Source organism: Falco cherrug, chromosome Z (genome assembly GCF_023634085.1).
Source record: "Falco cherrug isolate bFalChe1 chromosome Z, bFalChe1.pri, whole genome shotgun sequence".
Classification (NCBI taxonomy): Eukaryota; Metazoa; Chordata; class Aves; order Falconiformes; family Falconidae; genus Falco; species Falco cherrug.
This window is the reverse complement of record NC_073720.1, coordinates 77921134-77941186: the sequence shown is the minus strand read 5'-3', so window position 1 is coordinate 77941186 and position 20053 is coordinate 77921134. Positions and strand designations below refer to the sequence as shown.

At 42.7% G+C, this 20053-nt stretch overlaps 1 protein-coding gene across 1 annotated transcript in view; it reads left to right on the top strand.

Annotated features, from left to right (window-relative positions):
- The first annotated feature begins 1162 nt into the window (after positions 1-1162).
- Positions 1163-20053, top strand: part of RHOBTB3 (Rho related BTB domain containing 3) — a 29274-nt gene continuing 10383 nt past the window's right edge. Inside the window, exons 1-7 of the mRNA XM_027811326.2 lie at positions 1163-1389; positions 1608-1824; positions 10603-10795; positions 13126-13277; positions 15164-15275; positions 16082-16450; positions 18639-18751. Of these exons, the coding sequence (XP_027667127.1) occupies positions 1388-1389; positions 1608-1824; positions 10603-10795; positions 13126-13277; positions 15164-15275; positions 16082-16450; positions 18639-18751 (1158 nt within the window). The 5' untranslated portion in view covers positions 1163-1387. The remainder of the gene's footprint in view (positions 1390-1607; positions 1825-10602; positions 10796-13125; positions 13278-15163; positions 15276-16081; positions 16451-18638; positions 18752-20053) is intronic.

The following is a 20053-nucleotide window of genomic DNA, read 5'->3' as shown; positions in this document are numbered from 1 at the left end:
AAATATAAATAATATTTGACTTCATTAGCATACAACAGTATTAATGCTTATGATTTGTAAAAGTGGCCTGGCCAGCAAATACAATACTGTATAAAACTTCGGCAGTGACATCAGTTGTCATCTCCCACATTTGCCAGTAGTGGAAGAGTACCTTTCTCAGAGTATAGGGTGTTGCAGGCCAAGGTCTGTTAATTATTCTGTTGATAATCGTATCAAGACCTGTGTTGAATGAGTTCCTGCCTGTGGGATTAACAGCAGCATGTGTTCACATATAAAGAGTGTTTATTTATCATTTAGTGTGCCTAAAATGTTTTTACTCTGTTTTTTTTTACCCTAATGTGTGTAGCGGTATCTGACAGAGAACATGACATTCTAGAATGGATTTGTTTCCAGAAATTTGTGTTCATTTTATTATAATTAGAGATTGTCCTTTTTGAAAACAGTGCTTTAAATGTCGCACGAATGATAAAAGATCTACATGGCATCTAAGAAATTATCAGCCTGATACTGAAAAGACAGATTGATTAAAAAAAACCCCAAACAACCAAGAAACTAACAAAAAGGGGCTGGAACACTTGAGCGGAGGATCTGCACATCGCGCTCTCCTTCAGCAGTGTCGGTCTCCGGGGGCTGGTTTCCCCGGGTGCCGCCGGGCTGTGCCGGTCCCCGCTCCGCAGGGCGGCGGCGGCAGCGTGTCCCGGCCGCTTCGCTCCGCTCCGCTCCGCCGCCCCTGCCCGGGCTGCGCTCCCGGCCCCGCCGCAACGTCAGCGCGCGCTGCCCGCCGCGCTCCGCTCGTGCCGGGTGACGTCAGGATGCGATGGCCGTGACCCCCCGGCCCGGCACCCGCCGCGCGCCCGGCCTCACCTGCCGCCGCTGAGGAGCGCAGCCGCCACTGCGCGGGCTGCCGCCGCCGCCGCCACTGCGCGGGCTGCCGCCGCCGCCGCCACTGCGCGGGCTGCCGCCGCCGCCGCCACTGCGCGGGCTGCCGCCGCCGCCGCCACTGCGCGGGCTGCCGCCGCCGCCGCCACTGCGCGGGCTGCCGCCGCCGCCGCCACTGCGCGGGCTGCCGCCGCCGCCGCCACTGCGCGGGCTGCTGCCGCCGCCGCCGCCGCCGCCACTGCGCGGGCTGCCGCCGCCGCCGCCGCTGCCGCCGCCGCCGCCGCCGCCGCCCCGGTGCGCGGCCGCAGCCCATCGCCCGGCGCCGCCGGCACCAAGCCTGCCAGCCCGGCTGCGGGCGAGGGGATGTGCCCAGAGCCCCGGGGGTCTCCGCGGCGACGCTGAGTGGGCACCAGCAAACACAGAGCCCAGCCAACGGGGGTTGTCATGCAAGCAGCGTGCTCAGGTTTCTCTCCTGCTTTGCTCTCATCCTGCTGCTGCATTTGAGATCATGTATGTGTTCTGCTGTTGGTTACCGGGGGGGTGGTGGTGGTGGTGGTGTTAAAAATCTGGGGTGGGAACAGTATTTGGAAGGATTAATATGTTAGTTTTGATTTAAGGGGATTGTTGTGTTCTTTGTGTTTTGTTGGGTTTTTTTCTTCCTCTTATGCCACTTATCCCAGCCCTTCATCTTTGCTAACACAGCTTTATCTTTATTATTTTTATTTTAGGTCGGTTAATATTGTAGCCTTTGGGAATGAAAGAGATGGGTTTTCTGAGGACAGTCAGCAGCTGAGCCTGATCTGGAGCTATCTGGTGAGAAGCGCTCTCATTTCCCAGATCGACAGCAGCTTGTCTGCGAGCCACATTGGGAGCCCAGTTTGTACTGAGTACCAAGCCTGCGCGTTTGGAAATGTCAGACTGGTGGTACACGACTGTCCTGTCTGGGTAAGAGATCAGTCACAATCTTTTTAACCACACATAACAGCGTAAACTGCTTTAATAAAATGAAAATATATACTAATTTAAAATTATTTTCTTTATTATGGGGTTTTACTTATATTTTCATTATTGCTAATATTAAAAGCATACAAAATGTAACCAGGCAAATGCTGCAAAATCTCCAAGGTGCTATGGAAAGTTTCTTATGAACAAGCTGCTGCCCACTTGCTCTGTAGGAAGGTGGTATTTTCAACTGTTTAGTGAAAATCTTACTGAAGGTAGCCCAAACGTAAACAAGAATACCTTTTCTGTGACACTGCATCATAAACACTCTCTCCAAATATTAATCAACAGTAAACCAAGTTGTATGTATCTTTTCTGTAAAAATGAAAAGGGAGTCAGTTTTCCAGCTTTGAAAAATGTCAGATTATAAGATTTTGTACTTTGCAGAATACAGTATATGGAGTAATTTCTAGTGCTGTTGTAATGAATAATCACATCAAACCATTATTTCCTTTATCTGAAGGTAAATACAAAGGGGTTTGGCACTGTTCCAAGTTGTCAGCACTTTTGTTAGTAAGTGAGATAACTTAGTTATGAGTACGAGCAGATCAATGATTATGTAAGAAGTGATGCTAATAATCTAAATTAAAACATAATTAATGACTACTTAGTAGCCTTAAAAAAAAATTAAGCTTAGCAGCTTTTAGAAATTAAAACAATAATCAGTTTCAGCTCCATAATTCTATCCTTAGGTTGATTTTGCAGTCCTGCAAGGGAAACTTTTGGGGGCATCTGCAGGAATCCTAACAGTTCCAGAAATACATGATCAGAAGTTTGCAGTCTTGAAACCAAGTGTTCCAGTTTAGGTGTCCTTCTGTTCTCTTATTTCTCATGCTTTTTTTGTCAGGGACGCTTACAGACACCAGTCCAGGTGGATGGGGGGATCCTGTTCTTACTCTTTGAAGCTGCATGTAACCTGCACATGCATTTTTCTGGAGTCATTGGAGCACATCAATGAGTAAAAGCTCCTGAATATAAATTAAGGCTGTAGGACTTCAAAGGGTATTTCAGAGAACTGGAGGTTGGTAGGGCAGGTGGGAAGGCAAGCAAGGATAGCTGGGGAAGGGTGAAGAAAGGACCTGGATGGGAGGTGCAGTTTGTGTGGTTTTAGGTTGTTTTATTTGCATTTGCTTTTCTACAAAACAAGGTTCTTCAACTCTGGAGACCTTATAATGTTTGCCCTTGAAAAACTGGCTTGCTATTGTCTGGGACATTACATTTCGGAGGCCTCTTGTTTCTTCCTTTCTCAGCTAAAGGAGGCAGGAGATTTATTGCTGGGAATGATGAGGAACAATTGGCGTTTTTCACTTAGTACTCTTTGGACTCTGCAAGGGGTTATTTGTTCTGAGTGAAGCTACTTCCTTGTTAGGGTGAGGCAGAACAGGAGTTTTCCCATAGTCTGGATGCTTGAAGTTTGCTGCATCACAGTGATCCTTTCAGGACTATTCCTGTGGTAGCCTGGGGAAATGGTACAGGACAATTCAAAACATTGACTCACACTGCAGGTCATATTCTCCATGGAAAAGGGTTCTTGTTGCACGTAACTGAAACATAGAGAGGGTGGTATGGTGGGCCTTGTGTTATTTCCACCTCTGTCATCTGAGCATAATATAAAGGCAGATCTGCATTTTACCTGTGATTTGTATCTCATCTAGATTAAATCTGTATGATTAAGGCAAGCCAGTCCTAGACATAAACTTGGCAACTGAGTATGCTGATAGCTGTGAGTCTCCAAACTCAAGGGTGCCCAAGTGCTTTTTGCCTTCTGCAGCTGTCTGCCTGGAAAAGCAACGTGGATACAGGTTCTGCCAAGCAGAACATGGCGGGGATCCTTTTGTGAGGTAGATTGTGGCACAGGGTGAGTTTGCTGGTGTGCTGCTGCACCTGTCTGTTAGCCTAGGATGCTGCTCAACTTTTTGAGTTCTGCAGGAAGGGTCAACAGCTCAAGTGTCTTTGGTTGAACTCTTCACGGTGGTGGCACCCTTCCTGATGATATTATGATACAAGGCACCTTACTGTGTATTGTGTCTGTCTTTGAAAGGGCTGCAGCAAGGTTTTACAGCAGCTGCCAAAGTGCTCATGCACTGGTGGGTTGGAGAAACATGAAAGGTCTGGACCATGTGGTGAACACTACCATGGTGGCATTGGCCTGGTGGGCACTGTGCTGCTCTGAGGGAGTTCTGTTCTATAAGCTGAAGGTGACCAAAGGCCAGACTGCAGAGTAGGTAGGAAAGCTTCTTGGTCACGATCACCCAAGGCAATGCCCATCAGATGTTACAGACAGACATGGGGGAATGGTGTTTCCAACCTGCATTGGGACTGCTGTTTTCACGCAGCAGCTCTGTAAATCTTTTAATCTCCAGTGCAGGTACTATACTCTTTGATGTTGTATGGCTTAAAAAATTGCAAGGATAAATTCATGTTTGCCAACACGTAGAACAGCAGCACTGTGTTGTGAGAAGCTCTCTTTCCCGTGGCAGTTGCAGGATGCAGGGTGGAAGTGCCAGCTTTGGGAGGGGTGTTATCATTCATGCAGATGACATGGGGTTGTAGAGATAGTGGTGGACCATTCTTTTCAAAATCTGGGGTCAAAATGTCACCGTTTCCAAAACCATGTTGGTCTCCACGTGTCAATCACTGGGGATATCACTATGGCCCACTGTGTCCTGTGCTGCTTTTGCAAAGCTGCATGCTGGTATCTCCCATGTGCAGGGGACAGATACCAAAGTGGACCAACATCCTTGTGATTCATGTGGCTGGAAAATGTTTTGACAAAAAATTAAGACCTAGGATGAGAGGAGATATAAGGAACTGGGGAAAACATACCTGTGTGCTAACATCCGTACTGAATATTGTGATTTTAATAGGTGATCAGTTGATGATGCATGCTCGAGTTGTGCGCTCATAAAGCATGTTGAACTAGCATGTCCCAGTTTTTCTAATTTTTTTCAGGGTAAACCTCAGTCTGGGAGCTGGTAACTTACAAGAAGAAATTTGCAAGATGAATTTTAAGATTCGGTTTGGAAAAGGTTGCTTTATTTAGCACTCTATATCAATTTTGACAGTCTTTGGGACTAAGTTGTCATTTTATCGGCTTCTGTATAGTTTTCAGCTTCAGCTACTTTACACTGAATTTTGTTATGCTTTTGCATATGTACAAGTAAAAACTGCAGAAAAAGTGCAGGCAAAATTTGTAGTACCTGATGGCAAGTGAGTCATCCTCAGCTTCAGAATGAAGCATAGCATGGGAGCTATAATGCATATTTTGATTAATTTGATTATAATGCTGGAAAATAAATGACAGAATGAAAACTTCACTTTGAGTGTCCCCTAGCTGCATTACCTCTTGTGTTCTTTCCTCCCTTGGAGCAGTACGATAAGGATGTGAGAGTGTTTTGGTCCTGAGCTGGGGGTCTTGCTGTCCTTTTTTAATTTTTTTGCTCTGTGAGCTACCTGGTTTGGTTTTTTTTTTTTTTTTTTTTTTTTTTTTTCTGTTGTTATTTGCTTGGGGGTTTTGTGTGTGTGTGTGTGTGTGTGTATTTTTTTGTTTGTTTGGGTTGGGTTTTGTGTGCTCGTGTGTGTTTTGGGTGGGTTTTTCTTTGTTTGTTTGGTTTTTTGTATTTTTTCCCCCAGGGAACCATCCCTCCAGAAGTTTTGTGCTGTCCCCTAGTTTATAAAAACTGCCCATTTTATCTAGAGGTGCACTGACATCAGTGTCCTTGTGCTCCTTATCCTAGCTAGGCTCGCCTTCCCTTAACATGTCTGAAGGTAAAGGGATCTGATCCATTTTTTACTTTTATTTATTATTTTTAGAAATCAAATCAAATTACTGCTTCAGTATAAAACCACAGCTGGCAGCTTTTCCTTCTTTACTCATTTCTAAGCTTGGCTGTCTGAAGATGGCAGTTTACTACAGATGATTGTAACCTGGTAAATTATTTTCCCTGCTATGATCTTTATTTTTGCTTTTTAATTACTAAATTACTTTATGAGAGGACAACACAAGACAATGCTAGAATTTTTAATTATATATATTTTTTTTTTTCGGGGTGTTGGGGCATCAGTGCAAGCAGTTAAAGCTTTTTTGGAAAGCCTGGAGTGAAAAACAAAAGTGGCATTCCAGGGTTGTGGTCTGCATTCCCTTACTTTCTGAGGAAAACACTTCCTTCTGTGCTGCAGGTTACTATGCTAAGTTCAGGGGACTAGTAAGTTTTGAAGAGTACACCCAGAAAATTTGTCTGCAGTGGACCTGCAGAAATTGCAGAGAAACCCTGAAAAAACAGGGAAGGGTCTGGTACGTGGTCTGGAAAGCATCACTGCAAAGAAGGATCTGCTGATGGAGAACGGGTCTGTAAATGGGTCCTGTAAATGGGAGATGAACTTTCCAATATTCCCGATGCAGCTCTCTTGGATCCTGGGGAGATCCCAGGGGAGCGGTCCACAGGGGTGGCCAGGCTCCCTTGTCCCCCCAAAGCATGTTTACTGTCGCTGCTGCCCCAGATCAAGGGCTGGGCTAGGTGGGTATGGCGACATTTACGGGCAGCTTTTAGAGAGAGTGTGGGCATTGCAAGGGCACTTGTGCAAGGGATTTCACTGCCGTTCCATAAAGGCATTCATAAATTATTTTTAACAAAGCAAGTATTGTCCTTGTGAGGGGCCATGTGATTTTGTAGGAAAATCGCGTCTTCATTGCCGCTGAAGGCTTTTTTCTCAATGTTAACGCTTGAGAAGTATGATTTAGTAATGGCAAGAATATATTATCAGACTTACATAATGGAGGCAAGCAAGGAAAGAATGAAGCTTTTTTTCTAATGAGTCCTGAGAGGGATAGCAACAGAAGTATAATTATAATTAATAAGGTCGTAGTATAATAACCTTAGCTGTGCAGTTACTTTTTCCTGTTGTCAATGGCTGTCTTGGGAAATGGACTGTGCCAGCAGCAGGAAGCATGGCAAGAGGAGTAGCTGCTGCATCGGTTTCATAGATGGAGTCTGGAATTAGGTTTATTCCTGAATCTGAACTGTTATTTGTCATCTGAAGAAATTCCCGCTGTCGTTTTTGCATGAAAGCTTTTGTAAAAGTGATGACCAAGGAGGCTCCCAGCGCTGTCTCAGCGATGCCTTGCGCCGGTAACCCTTTGTTGTCAGAGTCTTTTTGGAGGATTTTCCCAGCAGAGGGCACCAATCCCGGCACCCTGTGCTACGCTTGACGCGAATGGAAAGTAACTGTAACAAGACCTCTGGAAACACACTTTTCTCCTCTGTGTTTTTAAACATAACATCCATCTTCCGGAATGGGCTTTCAGGGTTGTTAAATATGTGAGGGCATAGGGAACCTGCACGACAGCAACAGAGCTGGCCGCTGTGAGATGCTGGGTTGGCATATTCTGCATTTTCCACTTTTGATGTACCCAGGGCTGGCCCTTACCCTGTGAAAGTAGGGTCCATCCCCACCAGAACGTCATTAACTTTAGTAAAAATCCTTCCTGATAGGATTAATAGAGACACGCGGCGGTGACACGGGGCAGTGGCAGAAGGCACAGACCTCCCCAGACCTGCTGCAACGTGCAGCCACATGCAACCTGGGAAGCTGTGACAGCCTGCACCACATTTCCATAGTGTTTCTTTCCCCTGGTAGTTAAAGAGGTGTGTTCGCACACCTCTGCATCTGTTCTCAGTAAGGATTTTGCCAGTGTTCCTCACACCTGCTGAGACGGAAATAACGGCAAGTTGTGCTAAGTACAAGAAGAGCAGGGGAATCCTACGAGGTGATGGCCACATTTTCTTTTCGTTGTTGTTTTGTTTTCCAAAATATAATTGCTTTTTTTATTAGTATTGTTTTCACTGGGGAAAAAAAGGAAACCACCTAGAGGGTTTTTTTGCTATATGATATTGACCTCTTAAGCCACTGTTTTCTTAAATGCATAAGCAGGCGCATGCAGACAAACACAAGCCTGCTTCAGCATACTCTGTTGGGAGTCCCAGCAGCAAGAAGAGCACTAGAGCTGCCACTGCTTGAGGTTAGTGCATGGAGGGTCTTCCAGCTGGCATTCTACTGGATGATGCTCTCCTTGGAGAGCCAAGATGAGAGCTGGGCCCAGAGGAGAGTGCGTGTCTGAGTGTGTGTCAGATACCTGGTGTCCTGTCCTCTGCGGCTGGTGGGCCTGGTGTCAGGACATTGATATGTAGAAGACCTGTCATCTGCTGTAGGTCAGGACTAGGTTTATGCTGAAGCTAAGCATGAGAGTCAGAGCTGGTCCTTGGGCATGGCTGTGTTCATACTGACCAAAAACTTAGAAATGTCAAAACAGAAATAACATGTAATGGTGTCATAATGTACTGGAGACTTAGCTCCATAAACAAACACATCACTACCTGTAAAAAATATGTTACATTCCATAAGAAGTTTCCATAAACATTATTTATCCTTAACACTTCAAGCTGTGGCAGATTTATTGTGTATTTCTGCACCTGTGCTCTAACCTCGCTGGTGATACTGCTGTTTGTCACCCAGCTCATGGAGATGTGCCTATGCAAACCTGGGCTGAGCTTGAAGACAGGCAGATAGAAGGAGACTCCAAGGGAACAGGCATGCGTTCTGGCTGCCAGCAGCATAGAACAGCTAAATATTCTATATTATTTTTTGGGTTGTATTATATTTTTCCCTTAAAGCTTTGTCATGTTAAATATATACAAGCCTACTAAAAATTCTCTGTTGAGATCTTCATCAGCTAAAACATAGTAAAGCTGTCCCTTGAAAATTCTCGGGTTTTGCCTGCCTGTGTGATCAGGCTCTGCAAATGCCCAGCTGGCTGGATGTCTCAAAGCACTGTAGCTGGTAGTCTTACTGCTAGAGGTGCTAAACATGTGTTTATGTGTTAACTTGATATTCTTAACACAGCCTAGATGATTCTGTTAAATGCTGGTGGAGATTTTCCTTAGCCTGGGGTTATAACAGCCTCTAACAGAGTTGACTGAAAAAACATACCCAGAGCAGTGCTTTTAAAACTCTTTGTCAACATGGTGAATCAAAGAATAGCTATTCTTGATAATTTCTTAATTGCCTCTGGTTTTCTTATTCTAGAACCAGAAGAGCTATTAAAGGAATTAATGGGAATGCCTGTTATGCTCTTTAGATTATTTTCTGACTTATTTCTTTGTAAAGACAAGATCTAAATTGGGTGTGTTGTGCACTGACAGTCCAGGCAAATATTTGTGGACTGATGCACTTCTGTCAAGTTCATGCTACCTCCTGTACTGAAGAGCATTGCAGGTACCTCACCCCAGATTTCAAATAATGACTATTTTGAAGTGGTCAAAAATAATTACATCGACAGTGCAATCCAGTTCACTTGTTGATACTAATAACCTTTTATATATTACTCTGGCTGCCATCTGTAATGCTTTTATTTTTGTGATCTGTTCTTCAAAAATCACATTGGTCCTCCCCAACCCAAACTTTGAGTTCTGCCCTTTTATCACTTCTGTGTTCATTTACTCCTCTTTTCTACATCTTTATTTCATCATTTCTAATTTCCTTTTTTTTTTTTTTTCTCAAGATCCCAAGTTCTTCTAGCTTTACCTTGTGCTGTACAGGACTGTTATGGAATCTAGAATGACAGGATGTTTTGGGCTGGAAGGGACCTCAAAGACCACCCACAGGCAGGGACACCCCTCACCAGCCCAGGCTGCTCCCAGCCCCATCCAGCCTGGCCTTGAGCCCTGCCAGGGATGGGGCACCCACAGCTGCTCTGGGCAGCCTGGGCCAGCGCCTCGCCGCCCTCATCGTAAAAAATGCTTCCTTAAGTCCAACGAAAATCTGCCCTCTTTTAGTTTAGAACTGTTGCCCCTTGTCCCATCACTACAGGCCCTGGTAAAAAGGTGTCTCTGTTCCAAGAGGTCATACTATTTAGTTTTTTGAGTTGATTTCCAGTTCTTTGGACCAGTTCCAGATTTCTGTCGGGAGTTTTCAGTTAAGCACGTGTACAAAGCCATAGCTTTCATTGGTATTTGTGAGCTACCTTTAGGTAAAGCAGAAATTGTGAAATTACATACATTATATACACAATATACATTATATTCTGAAATAATAACTGTATATTACATGTAGATACAGCAGAGTTGTAAATTAACAGGATACCAGATAATTTTACAGTGGAAGTTTTACACTTACGGCACAGAACAGTGACGAAAAGAGTGTGAAGTTGGAAAAGTTAATTTTAGGTATGTGATGAAAGTCCTTAGCCTAAAGACATTAACACTTGCTAAAGCTACATGGAATCTCTTGAGAAGCAGATAAAAATTGTACTCAAGTGATGAAACTTGTATTTAAAGGTTCATAGGCACATAACATAGTTCTGTGTAACCCTTCCCCCAAAATGTTGTGATAAATAAAGGTTTTGTATGAATTGCTGCAAACCTCTACTGCTGCAGCTGCTTTTTTTCTTAATGAAAACACCTTGAAGTAATTAAATCAGTAATGTTTCTTCCTAAAAAGTATATTCCTAGGTGAACCCTGCTTTTTCTTCTTCCTGAAGAATTTCTGAATTCATAAAATAAATATATTTATTATAACGAATGACTTGTTCTCCAAAGAAGGCAATTACAAAGCATGAATTCTGCTCTTTATTGCTCAGCTGTACGGTTTTGCTTTAAGAGTATTGAACAGTTCACCTTTTCCTTTATAGACGGGAGATTTTTGATCAGTGTTTTTTCTGTTTAGGATATATTTGACAGTGACTGGTACACCTCACGCAGCCTCATTGGAGGAGCTGATATTATTGTGATTAAATACTCTGTCAATGACAAGACTTCATTTCAAGAACTAAAGGACAGTTATGTCCCAATGATAAAAAAAGCATTGAACCACTGCTCAGTTCCAGTAATAATTTCTGCTATTGGTGCAAGAAAAAACGGTATGTATCCAGTCGCCTGTAGTAATAATTATAATCTCACTTGGGAGTTAGATATGCTGTAATTTCAGCAGAAGCTCATTGTTTTTCCAAGTTGCTAACAGAAACAATTAGTCTGTCAGGATGACAGTAATATGTGCATGTATTATGGTTCTGTAGACTGGTGTATTGGCAAGAATATTATGCTTAATTAACTAACGCTAGTGATGAAAGGCATCCTATCCTGCTTTGACCTCTGCAATGAGTCTTCTTGTGGAGCCATCACACATGGGGATTAGATGTAGTGCTTTGGATTAAGCAGCGTACATCTGAGTGTATGAAACGAACCCTGTGGTTATGAGTTCTTTCTGGTCATGTCTCAGGTGTAAAATACCTCTAGTGTATGAGACTAAAACTGAGCCGGTCAGCTTGCAGCCACTGGAGGGTGGTGGAAAAGTCTGGGACATCTCTGGGATGTCTTTGGATGAACAGACATACCAGCTCTTCGGGTACCATAAAGTGCCACATCCTACTGCATCAACGAGGTTGACCGGTCATGGCAAGAGTAGCTATGGTATAGATATGGTATAGCGTATGTGCCCACGCAGTGCCCTGTTAGGCTGCTCAGTAGTCTGCTGTAAGAACAATGCAAATTGATGTTACACTGAATATTTAAAGTTCTTGTTGTTGTTGCTGTTTAATTGATATGAAAATCACTGTTGCACAACTGAGGAAGAACCGAGTGGATGGAAGTGCCCGGCAGCCGACCAGGGCAGCACTGCTGAGATGGTTTGGGTACACGTTGGTAACTACTCTCTGTTTATATCAGGGAAATAAAGTTCAGAAAGAATACCACAGATAACAGTATAACAAACATACAAAATTCACTCTGTGTTTCCAAATGTTTTGTGTTGTGCTTTTGTTGATTTTCCTGTGGTCTTTTTAGTTGTGAGGCCTGATTTTTTTTCAGTAAAGCAATGAATGCAAAATTTGAGCCTGTAAGTTATCTTTTGCTTCATGAGTTTGGCTAAGAGAAGTGTTCCTGAGTACCGCTCCTGCTATGAGTAAGGGATGTGATGGATGCAGATGTAGACATTTATTTTATAATGTACCAAGAAATATTCAGCTATATGAAGTGTGTCTTCTGTGGACGTAATGTTCAGTTTTGCCAGCTTATATATCTTTCTGCTCAGTGATTAAAAAGGACTGTTGAAGAACTCTATAACAATTAAATCTTTATTTTCTTCCCTTTAGTAATTCACTGATAATGATCAAGTGTTTTTATGCTATGATTTACAGGGGTAAGAAATGTGCCATTCTGAAGGCACAGTCTTGCTAAAGTAATGTTTGTCTTCCCAGTGCCTTTTCTTAGTTTTTTTATTTAAGCAGAGGATACCACCAATCCGAGTGACTCCACTACTGACATTTTTCTTTTCCTTTTTTTTTTCTTTTTTTTTTTTCTGTCTTTCTCCCTGGACCGTGGGAGAAGTCAGGCTCTCCAGCTGCGGTTTCGCTTTGGGACCTGCTGGAGCAAACTGCTGTGCACACACAGAACCCTTTTGTTTCTAGGAGGTATTTGTGAACACAGCAGTTTGCTCATAGAAATTACTAAGATCTTAATCCTCTGTAGTAGCAAATGGTGCTGCCAAAAGAAATAATAAAAAAAAGGGTGTTATTACATGTTATCCATAGGTCTGAACAGAGGAAATTAATGTAGTGCATGCATGGCACATTTGAAAGCACATCCATAGCCAGCAGGTTCTTACTGGCATTAAGCAAAGTTGAGCCAGGGTGGCTAAGAGATTTTTGTCAGTTAACTGGCATAGTCATAAAAATACCTATTTTGGCTGAAAAAAAATCATGTAAAATATGTGTAATTGAGTCATAATTCTGAGGCATGTACATGCTCATAACAGCCGGGACTACAGTGGAGTTTTTTCCCTTGTGTTAGTTACTGTGCATGCTTCCTGCATGGATAGGCCACAAGAATTAAATCTTTAAGGGTGACATTAATGAATGGTAACACCTGCAGGCTAGCACAACACCTGTGCATACAAGGATACGGAGGCCCCAAGCCAAACCTGGCTTCTGGAAGTCCTGCTTGACTTTCCCACCTTGGGAATACCAAATGTAAATGACGCTGAGCTTTGTATAGTAGCTAATATTTTGAATTCATTACTAAGAAGTTGGGAGTTTTTTGCAGTAATTATAGAGATATCTTAATAGAAAATTGCTATGTTTCCATTTCCCTCTTAGTACTTTTCTAAATAATGCATGTTTAGAATTATTTCAGAAGCTAATCTTTCTGGATTATTTGACAGAAATGGCCTTTTTTGCATCACTTTTTATCCCAGGAGTACCTTGCACCTGCCCCCTGTGCACGTTGGACAGGAGGAGCTGTGTCACCACCTCCGAGGGAGTTCAGCTTGCCAAGGAACTGGGAGCCACTTACCTCGAGCTGCACACCCTTAATGACTTCTACATACAGAAGTACTTTGGAGGAGTGGTGAGTGAGAAACCACTGGGCTGAAAGCAGGGTGGCACGCACGGGAGGTGCACAACTGATGTCAGGGCTTTGGAGAGTGAGTGGAGGCACATCATGAACCCTCCCACCGAGGGCAAAATCCCACCGATGCGAAACTTAGGTTAGATACAAGGAAGAAATTATTTCCAATGAGGGCGGCGAGGCGCTGGCCCAGGCTGCCCAGAGCAGCTGTGGGTGCCCCATCCCTGGCAGCGCTCAAGGCCAGGCTGGACGGGGCTGGGAGCAGCCTGGGCTGGGGGGAGGGGGCCGTGCCTATGGCGGGGTAGGGAGGAACTAGATGGTCTTTGAGGCCCCTTCCAAGCCAAACCAGTCTGTGATTCCATGATTCCATGATGCTAGCTGAATTGGCAGTACCAAGGTTGCTCTGATTTTAACCAGTGTAGGAAAGCCATACTACACACTGCAATAATTTTGCCCCTCCTGTTCCTGTCCTTCTATCTTGCTAGGGTAGGGTAATCAAAACCCAGTTGGACAAGGCATTCGGCAGCCCCATCCCACATTGAAGGCAAGTCCTGTTTTGAGGAGGTGCCCTGAGTGGGTGACTTACACGTGCCCCTTCCAACCTGAATTATTCCATAATATGGTGTTATTTTAAATTCTGATTGCTCAAACACTCACAACTGCTCTACTTGTAAAGTGAGACAATTGAATTGCCTTATTTTTTTAGCATAGTTATGTGGTTGTTCAGTACACAGTCATGACACAGTGTGCAATCGTGAGCTGAGCCTGGGGTCAGCAGCAGTGAAGCTGAACAAGGCAGAAGCTAAGAGTCTTGTTAAAATATCCCACTGCTAATGAGCTTGCTCTTTTCCCACTCCTCTGAAGAGAAGGAAGTACACTGAGCAGTTTCTCCATACAGTCTTCCAGATTTATTTGTCTTCTCCACAAAATTGTTTCACAGGGTTATTTAATTTTCAGTTTTATAAGGTATTTTAAGCTCAGACTATTTTCTTTTTTTTTTTTTTGAAACTTATGGTTACTTTCCCAGTGGCATTTGGGTTTGAACAAAAAAATGCAGTTCTTTTGGCACAATAGTTTCACACGGTCTTTACAGCAGTAAAGACCAGACAGTATAGTGGTGTATCCATATGGTGTATTTTCCGTGGGAATTGGTAGTAACTTGGAATCTCTGGCACAACAGTTAGCCTGTTTTTATCAGATCCTTTCATTCCCAATGAAAAGCAAGGAACCAACTCAACACGTGGTCTAGCCAGAGTGTTTTTCTAGTTTTTAGCAAGCACTATACGTGCTACATTAACTCGGGTGATAAAAGCATTTAAAGACACGCATGAACTGAAACTGAACCATCCTTTATGCCTCTTTGTTCCTGTAAAAGAGGTCATTTCCCCTCAGAGACTTTTTTTGTTGCAGTGATGATCCTTGTAGTCTGTCCCGGTGAAGCAAACCTTGCCCACAAAGGTCACATGGCAATGTGGCTTTTTCAGGGGACAAGGCAGCACTGCATGATGGTGGCGGTTAGCTGCAAGCTGAACAGCTGGTATAAGGCTTTGTTATTTCCATCACCTGCACCTGATCATTATCCATTAAGCCTTATTCTACTCTGTAATTTGTAATTAGCATCTATGGAAATTGTAGATTGAATGTCATTTCTTGGAAGATTACACAGATGGAGAATTAATTACCATCTTTTGAATAAATAGTCTTTTAAATTGTGTTAATTCCACCGAAATGTGGTACCTTCTCCTGGTAAAGGAGCGCTGGGTCTCTCTTGTTCACAGTGGCAGTAGCTTCGGTCCTATTTGCAGTACCCATCGATTCTCCTTAGTCTGATGTCTAGGTTGTTCTTAAATAACTAGGATTTTTAAAAAATGCATTTCCTATTTTAGCTGGAATATTTTATGATCCAAAGTTTGAATCAGAAGTCATCTGCAAAAATGAAGAAAAGGAAAAAGGCGCAGAAGTGCCAGCGAGTTCAACCACCTCAGCTTGAACAGCCAGGTGCTTGCTGATGTCCGGTTTCTAGTATCGTTCATTATGTGTGTCATGTTGTTTGCACAATTAACATTTTGTGATCATTACTGTGAGCTGTGCTAGCTATCATCAGCTATTCTGGTTGTGTTGCTTTAGTTGCATTGTCTTTAAAGGATGGTTTAATTAATTTGGGGAGAAATGTATAGTAATATGTAACATTGCAATGGACTTCTAATTTATTTTAGGCAAAAATAGTAGGAGTGGGTTTCTGATGCACTTGATAAAATAATGCAAATGTGAATTAATAAAAGCTTTACGGAAAATCTTTACAGACAAATTATAAAAGAAAGTAACTACACTATGCTTTATTATTCTGCAATATCATCAAGCAATATTTTTGTTTGCAGTGACATACATGGGAGACATGTATGCCCCTGCACATGATTTCTGAGCATCTGATGCATTCAGTCAGAGAAATAATTATTGACAAGTAACTGCCTCTCAATATGTAGCTGTCTCTTCTCACGTGTTTTAGAAATTCACCCAGATCCCTCAGGTTTGGGAATCACAGACAAGGTTTCTTTCAAACATAATGCCTAATGAGGTCTACCCTAGAAGGGTAGACACTCTTTACTCAACTAAGCATTTCTTATATTTCTTATTTCACAGTACTAAGTATTTCCATTTTTAGCATATCTTGCTTAACATATTCAAATGGCATACAAGAAATTTTCTTGTCAAGTCCTTTCAAAAATTGTCCTTCTGGGGATAGAGTTGTCCAGTGGTTAACACTCGCTTCAACTTTACAGTTATTTACTCACTGTCTTTTGCAGAAAAAATGCCAATCTTAAAGGGCGAAGCCTCGCACTACAACGCAGACCTGCACAACCTGCTGTGCTGCTGCCAGTGCGCGGACGTGGCGTTTTACCCTGAGGATCTCAGCACGGTGGTGGAGGCTCACAAGATCATCCTCTGCTCCGTCAGCCACCTCTTCATGCTGCTTTTCGAGGTGAAAACCCCCGCCGACATCTGCGACACCTCCATCGTGCAGATGGCACAGAGCCTCTTCGCGGTGGAGGTGGGGGCTGCCCCCCCCCCAGCCCCCCATGGTGTCCCACCCTGCGTCCCACCCGTCAGGGTGGTGGTGAAGGACCCTGTCTTCTGCTCGTGTCTCCCAGACGTCCTCCACTTCATTTATTCAGGTACCCGCCGGGAATGGGTCTGGCTACTCATTTCTCGTGCTGCTGATGTCTCGTGAAGGAGTACATGCATCACCCTAAGGACTGTGCCTTTGCTGTTGGGAGATGACATTCTGCCATGTCGCTATGTGTATTTTACCCCTTGTCATTAATTACAAACAAATATGAAGAAAGCCCTTCGCCTAGATTTAGTAAAAAATAAACTAGTTGTCGTTCCAGATCTAATAAACATGAATTAATCCCAACATTTTACTGAACAAAGCCAGTAAGCTAACATCAGTAACATTCAAAATCTTTGCCAAAAAACCCCTAGAGTTTGAGACAGTTTCAGATACCAGGCTTTTAAAATATTTAAAACAGTTCTAAACACATTGATGAGCGTGCAGGGTTACTTAAGAAAGCTCAGGTGATTCCTCTTCTGGGTATGGTGCTGCTGAAGAGAAAACGGCGGTACCTGGTTGGAGTGCAGGGGGCTCTGATATGCTGCATGAGTTTTGCTGTCAGTTCAGTGCAGGCAGGGACCTCACCCACCTAACGACAGTTGTCTATTAAAATGGCACTTTTATTTTTCCAACTTTTCAAATGCTGCTTAGGAATCCTCAGGTGAAAGAGATTTTTTTTGTCTTGAACTGGTATCAGGTGATACCCATTTGTTCTTTATAAAATACTTTGCAAGCTCACAGTATGTAAGAATATGTATTTTTTTATTTGTTGAAATAATTAGTAGGGTTTTAATGATGTATTCTGATTTTCACTGTAATAAATTAAAAAGCCCCAAATCATTATAATGTTAGAGCTACATCTATAAAGAAGCTTAGTCAATGTCTGTATACTGATACCTGCCTGACATGTGAAAAAGGATTTCTGCCTCAGTAGCTGAGACATGAACACTGGCTTGTGAAGACACAAGGGACACTCTTTCAGCTTTTAGAGTCTGTGCATTGAAAACAATCCTTCCTGTTCTTTCCAAACCAGTGTCAGGCACAAAGAACAGATGCAGAAGTTTTTCAGTGTGAATGGGTTTGTTTTTTTTCCAATTGGTGACATGAATAGGGGATTGAACCTGGAGTGTCAGCAGGTGATAGGTAAGTGCAGTATCTTCATCTGTTACCAATTACAGCTTTGGTCAGCTGCCTTTTGTGCACTGATTTTACTTTTTACTTTTGTTTATGTCAGCCGAAGAGGTGGTGTACAGCTGTGGGCAAAACCCTGCAGTAAGTCACAGCTCCCGACACGGAGGGCACTGCAAAAACCCATTGCAGCGTTTGGTGCCTTTCAGAGGTGACCAGGTCTTTCAGACACTTGAGGCATGGGCTGAGAAGAGATCGGATTGTGATTGTCATTGTGTTCAGCTTTTCAGCACCATGACATCATGCCCATGAGAATATAAACATGTACAGCCTATATGATATCTATACAGGAGTTGATAAAGCTAAAGATGCTTTAGCTTTAGGTTTCTGAAAAGGCAGAGTGCCTTCAGTGCCATGCTGACTTGTGCTTTACCCTGAGCTTTATCCGTCTCTGCCTCTCCCGTGCTGCGTGGCCATGGGGATCGGAGCTGGAAATTACCAAAAAGCCCCATGTTGTCTTTGAGACTTACTCCAGCAAAGTGTATAAAGATAAACTGTCTTTTGTTTTAACACCAGTCAACATTTTTCATTTTTCCAAGGGAGTTATTGAGAGACCTGTGAGAATATCATGTCTTTCACTCTGAAAACAAGAAAAAAAAGAAATCCCACTGCAAACTTTCTGATTTTTTTAGCTACCAATACTCAGAACGTAACTGTGTGTGAACCTTTTCTGGTTCAGACAGCTACGAAGCAAGCCAACCAGCAATGTGAGCAGAAGCTAAACTACTCCCATAAATATTGAAACAGGATGATGTTTTTTTTTTTCTGAATGTTCAGTTGCAATATGTAGTGATTGAACCGGGAGGAACTCAGAAATTGGTGTTGAAAGCAAGGGAGATGCCCTAGTTTTTCTGTACTTGATTGCCATCTTGTGAAACTACCATGTGCATTTTACTCTGGAAGAATTGCACTTTGCCCTTCTGAAGCACAAAGTTCTGCATGATATATGTGAAAAAAATAGTTTCTTCAGGACCTCTTTGCCATGGATGTCATCTTTTCTCTGCTTGCTAAGGCCTGTGGCTTGTGGGTTTGTAATCTGACTTTACCTGGTCTCATGACAGGTGCTTTCCAGTGGGACCGATTGGAAGAGGATATAAAAAAGAAGCTGAAGGATCTGGAAAAAACTGAACATGTGCTTGAGAAAGTTAAATGTATCCTGAAAATTCCAGGGAAGGTACATCTAACTCTTTTGGGGTAACTGTTAGTGTTAGTTACTCGAGTTCTTGGGAAATGGTTTTGTAGGCGAAGTTTCCCTGTCAGTCTTTGATTTAAACTTTAATGTAACTCACCTTGGCTTACACAGCTTTTACTGCTTTATCGGTGGGTTGTTCACAGGTGTGTACAAGTGCTGATTCCTCTGCAGAATTAATGTAACCGGTAAAAAGCTACATGAGTAGATACCCTAAAAGGATTACTCCACAGCGTTTCACGTTGCATTAGCAATATGATTACATGTTGCTAATTCTCATGTAATAGAGGCTTCCCAGGAAAGCTTTGATTTCCTCAAGGTGTGCCAAAAGTTATGCTTCTGCAGTAGATGAGGAGAGGTAGTTTCTGTCATAAAAGCCATACTGTGGAGAGCTGTCTTTAATTTAATATATTTAATTCAGCCGATGACTTTGCAGTAAAATGTCACATTATGTTGTTAATAAAAATGTATGTCACATTATTATGTTAATAAAAAGTTACAATATAGAATTAGTTTTAACAGCCATTTGGAGGTAGGGCTTATACATTCCCTGATGCTATAGAACTTGCACAAAGTATCTATGTCAGTTTAAATGGAAATCATCTCAGGCTGTCTTGAGATAACATAATATAAATAAAAAAAAGTTACTTAGCTATTTTAAGCTTCTGATCATTTGATTGCAGGTTTGCCAGCCCTAAGGGTCCACAGCTAAAACATTCATAAGGTTGGACTTAGAAAGTCCTGAAAACTTTTAAGATAATAAGCCTCAATTGTTGTTGCTGTTGTTGGTTTTAGGTTTGTTTTATGCCTTTGTGGTACTCTCACATTTAAAATTTTTTCTTTAAAGGCATAGAAATTAATTGCGATTTTTCATGATAAAATTAAGTCTTAATTAATGGCTTACGTAAGATTTTAAACCATAAATTCAACTGCATCTGAATTTCATGTAGCACAATCTAGTGATGTGATTTTGATGTTTTTCCTTTTGGTAGCTTTAGATTACATTTCTTAAGTAAGAAAAACAAAATTGAAAACTAGGTGGAAGTACAACGTGTCCAGATTATTGTAAAAGAAGTCTGTGCTTCAGCCTGTGAGCTTCCTCTGCCTCTGTGGAGGCAATATCAGGCGCAATATCAAGAAACATGCAAATTTTAACTCTCTCTGTGCAGTGTTGCACCGGCAGGTGGATGTGTGTCCCATCAGTGCTCCTCCCAGGGCCCTCAGACCTTGTGTTACTGCAGCCTTGGGTCTGAGCAGGGCACCTATGAAGAAGTTTGGAATCCAGAA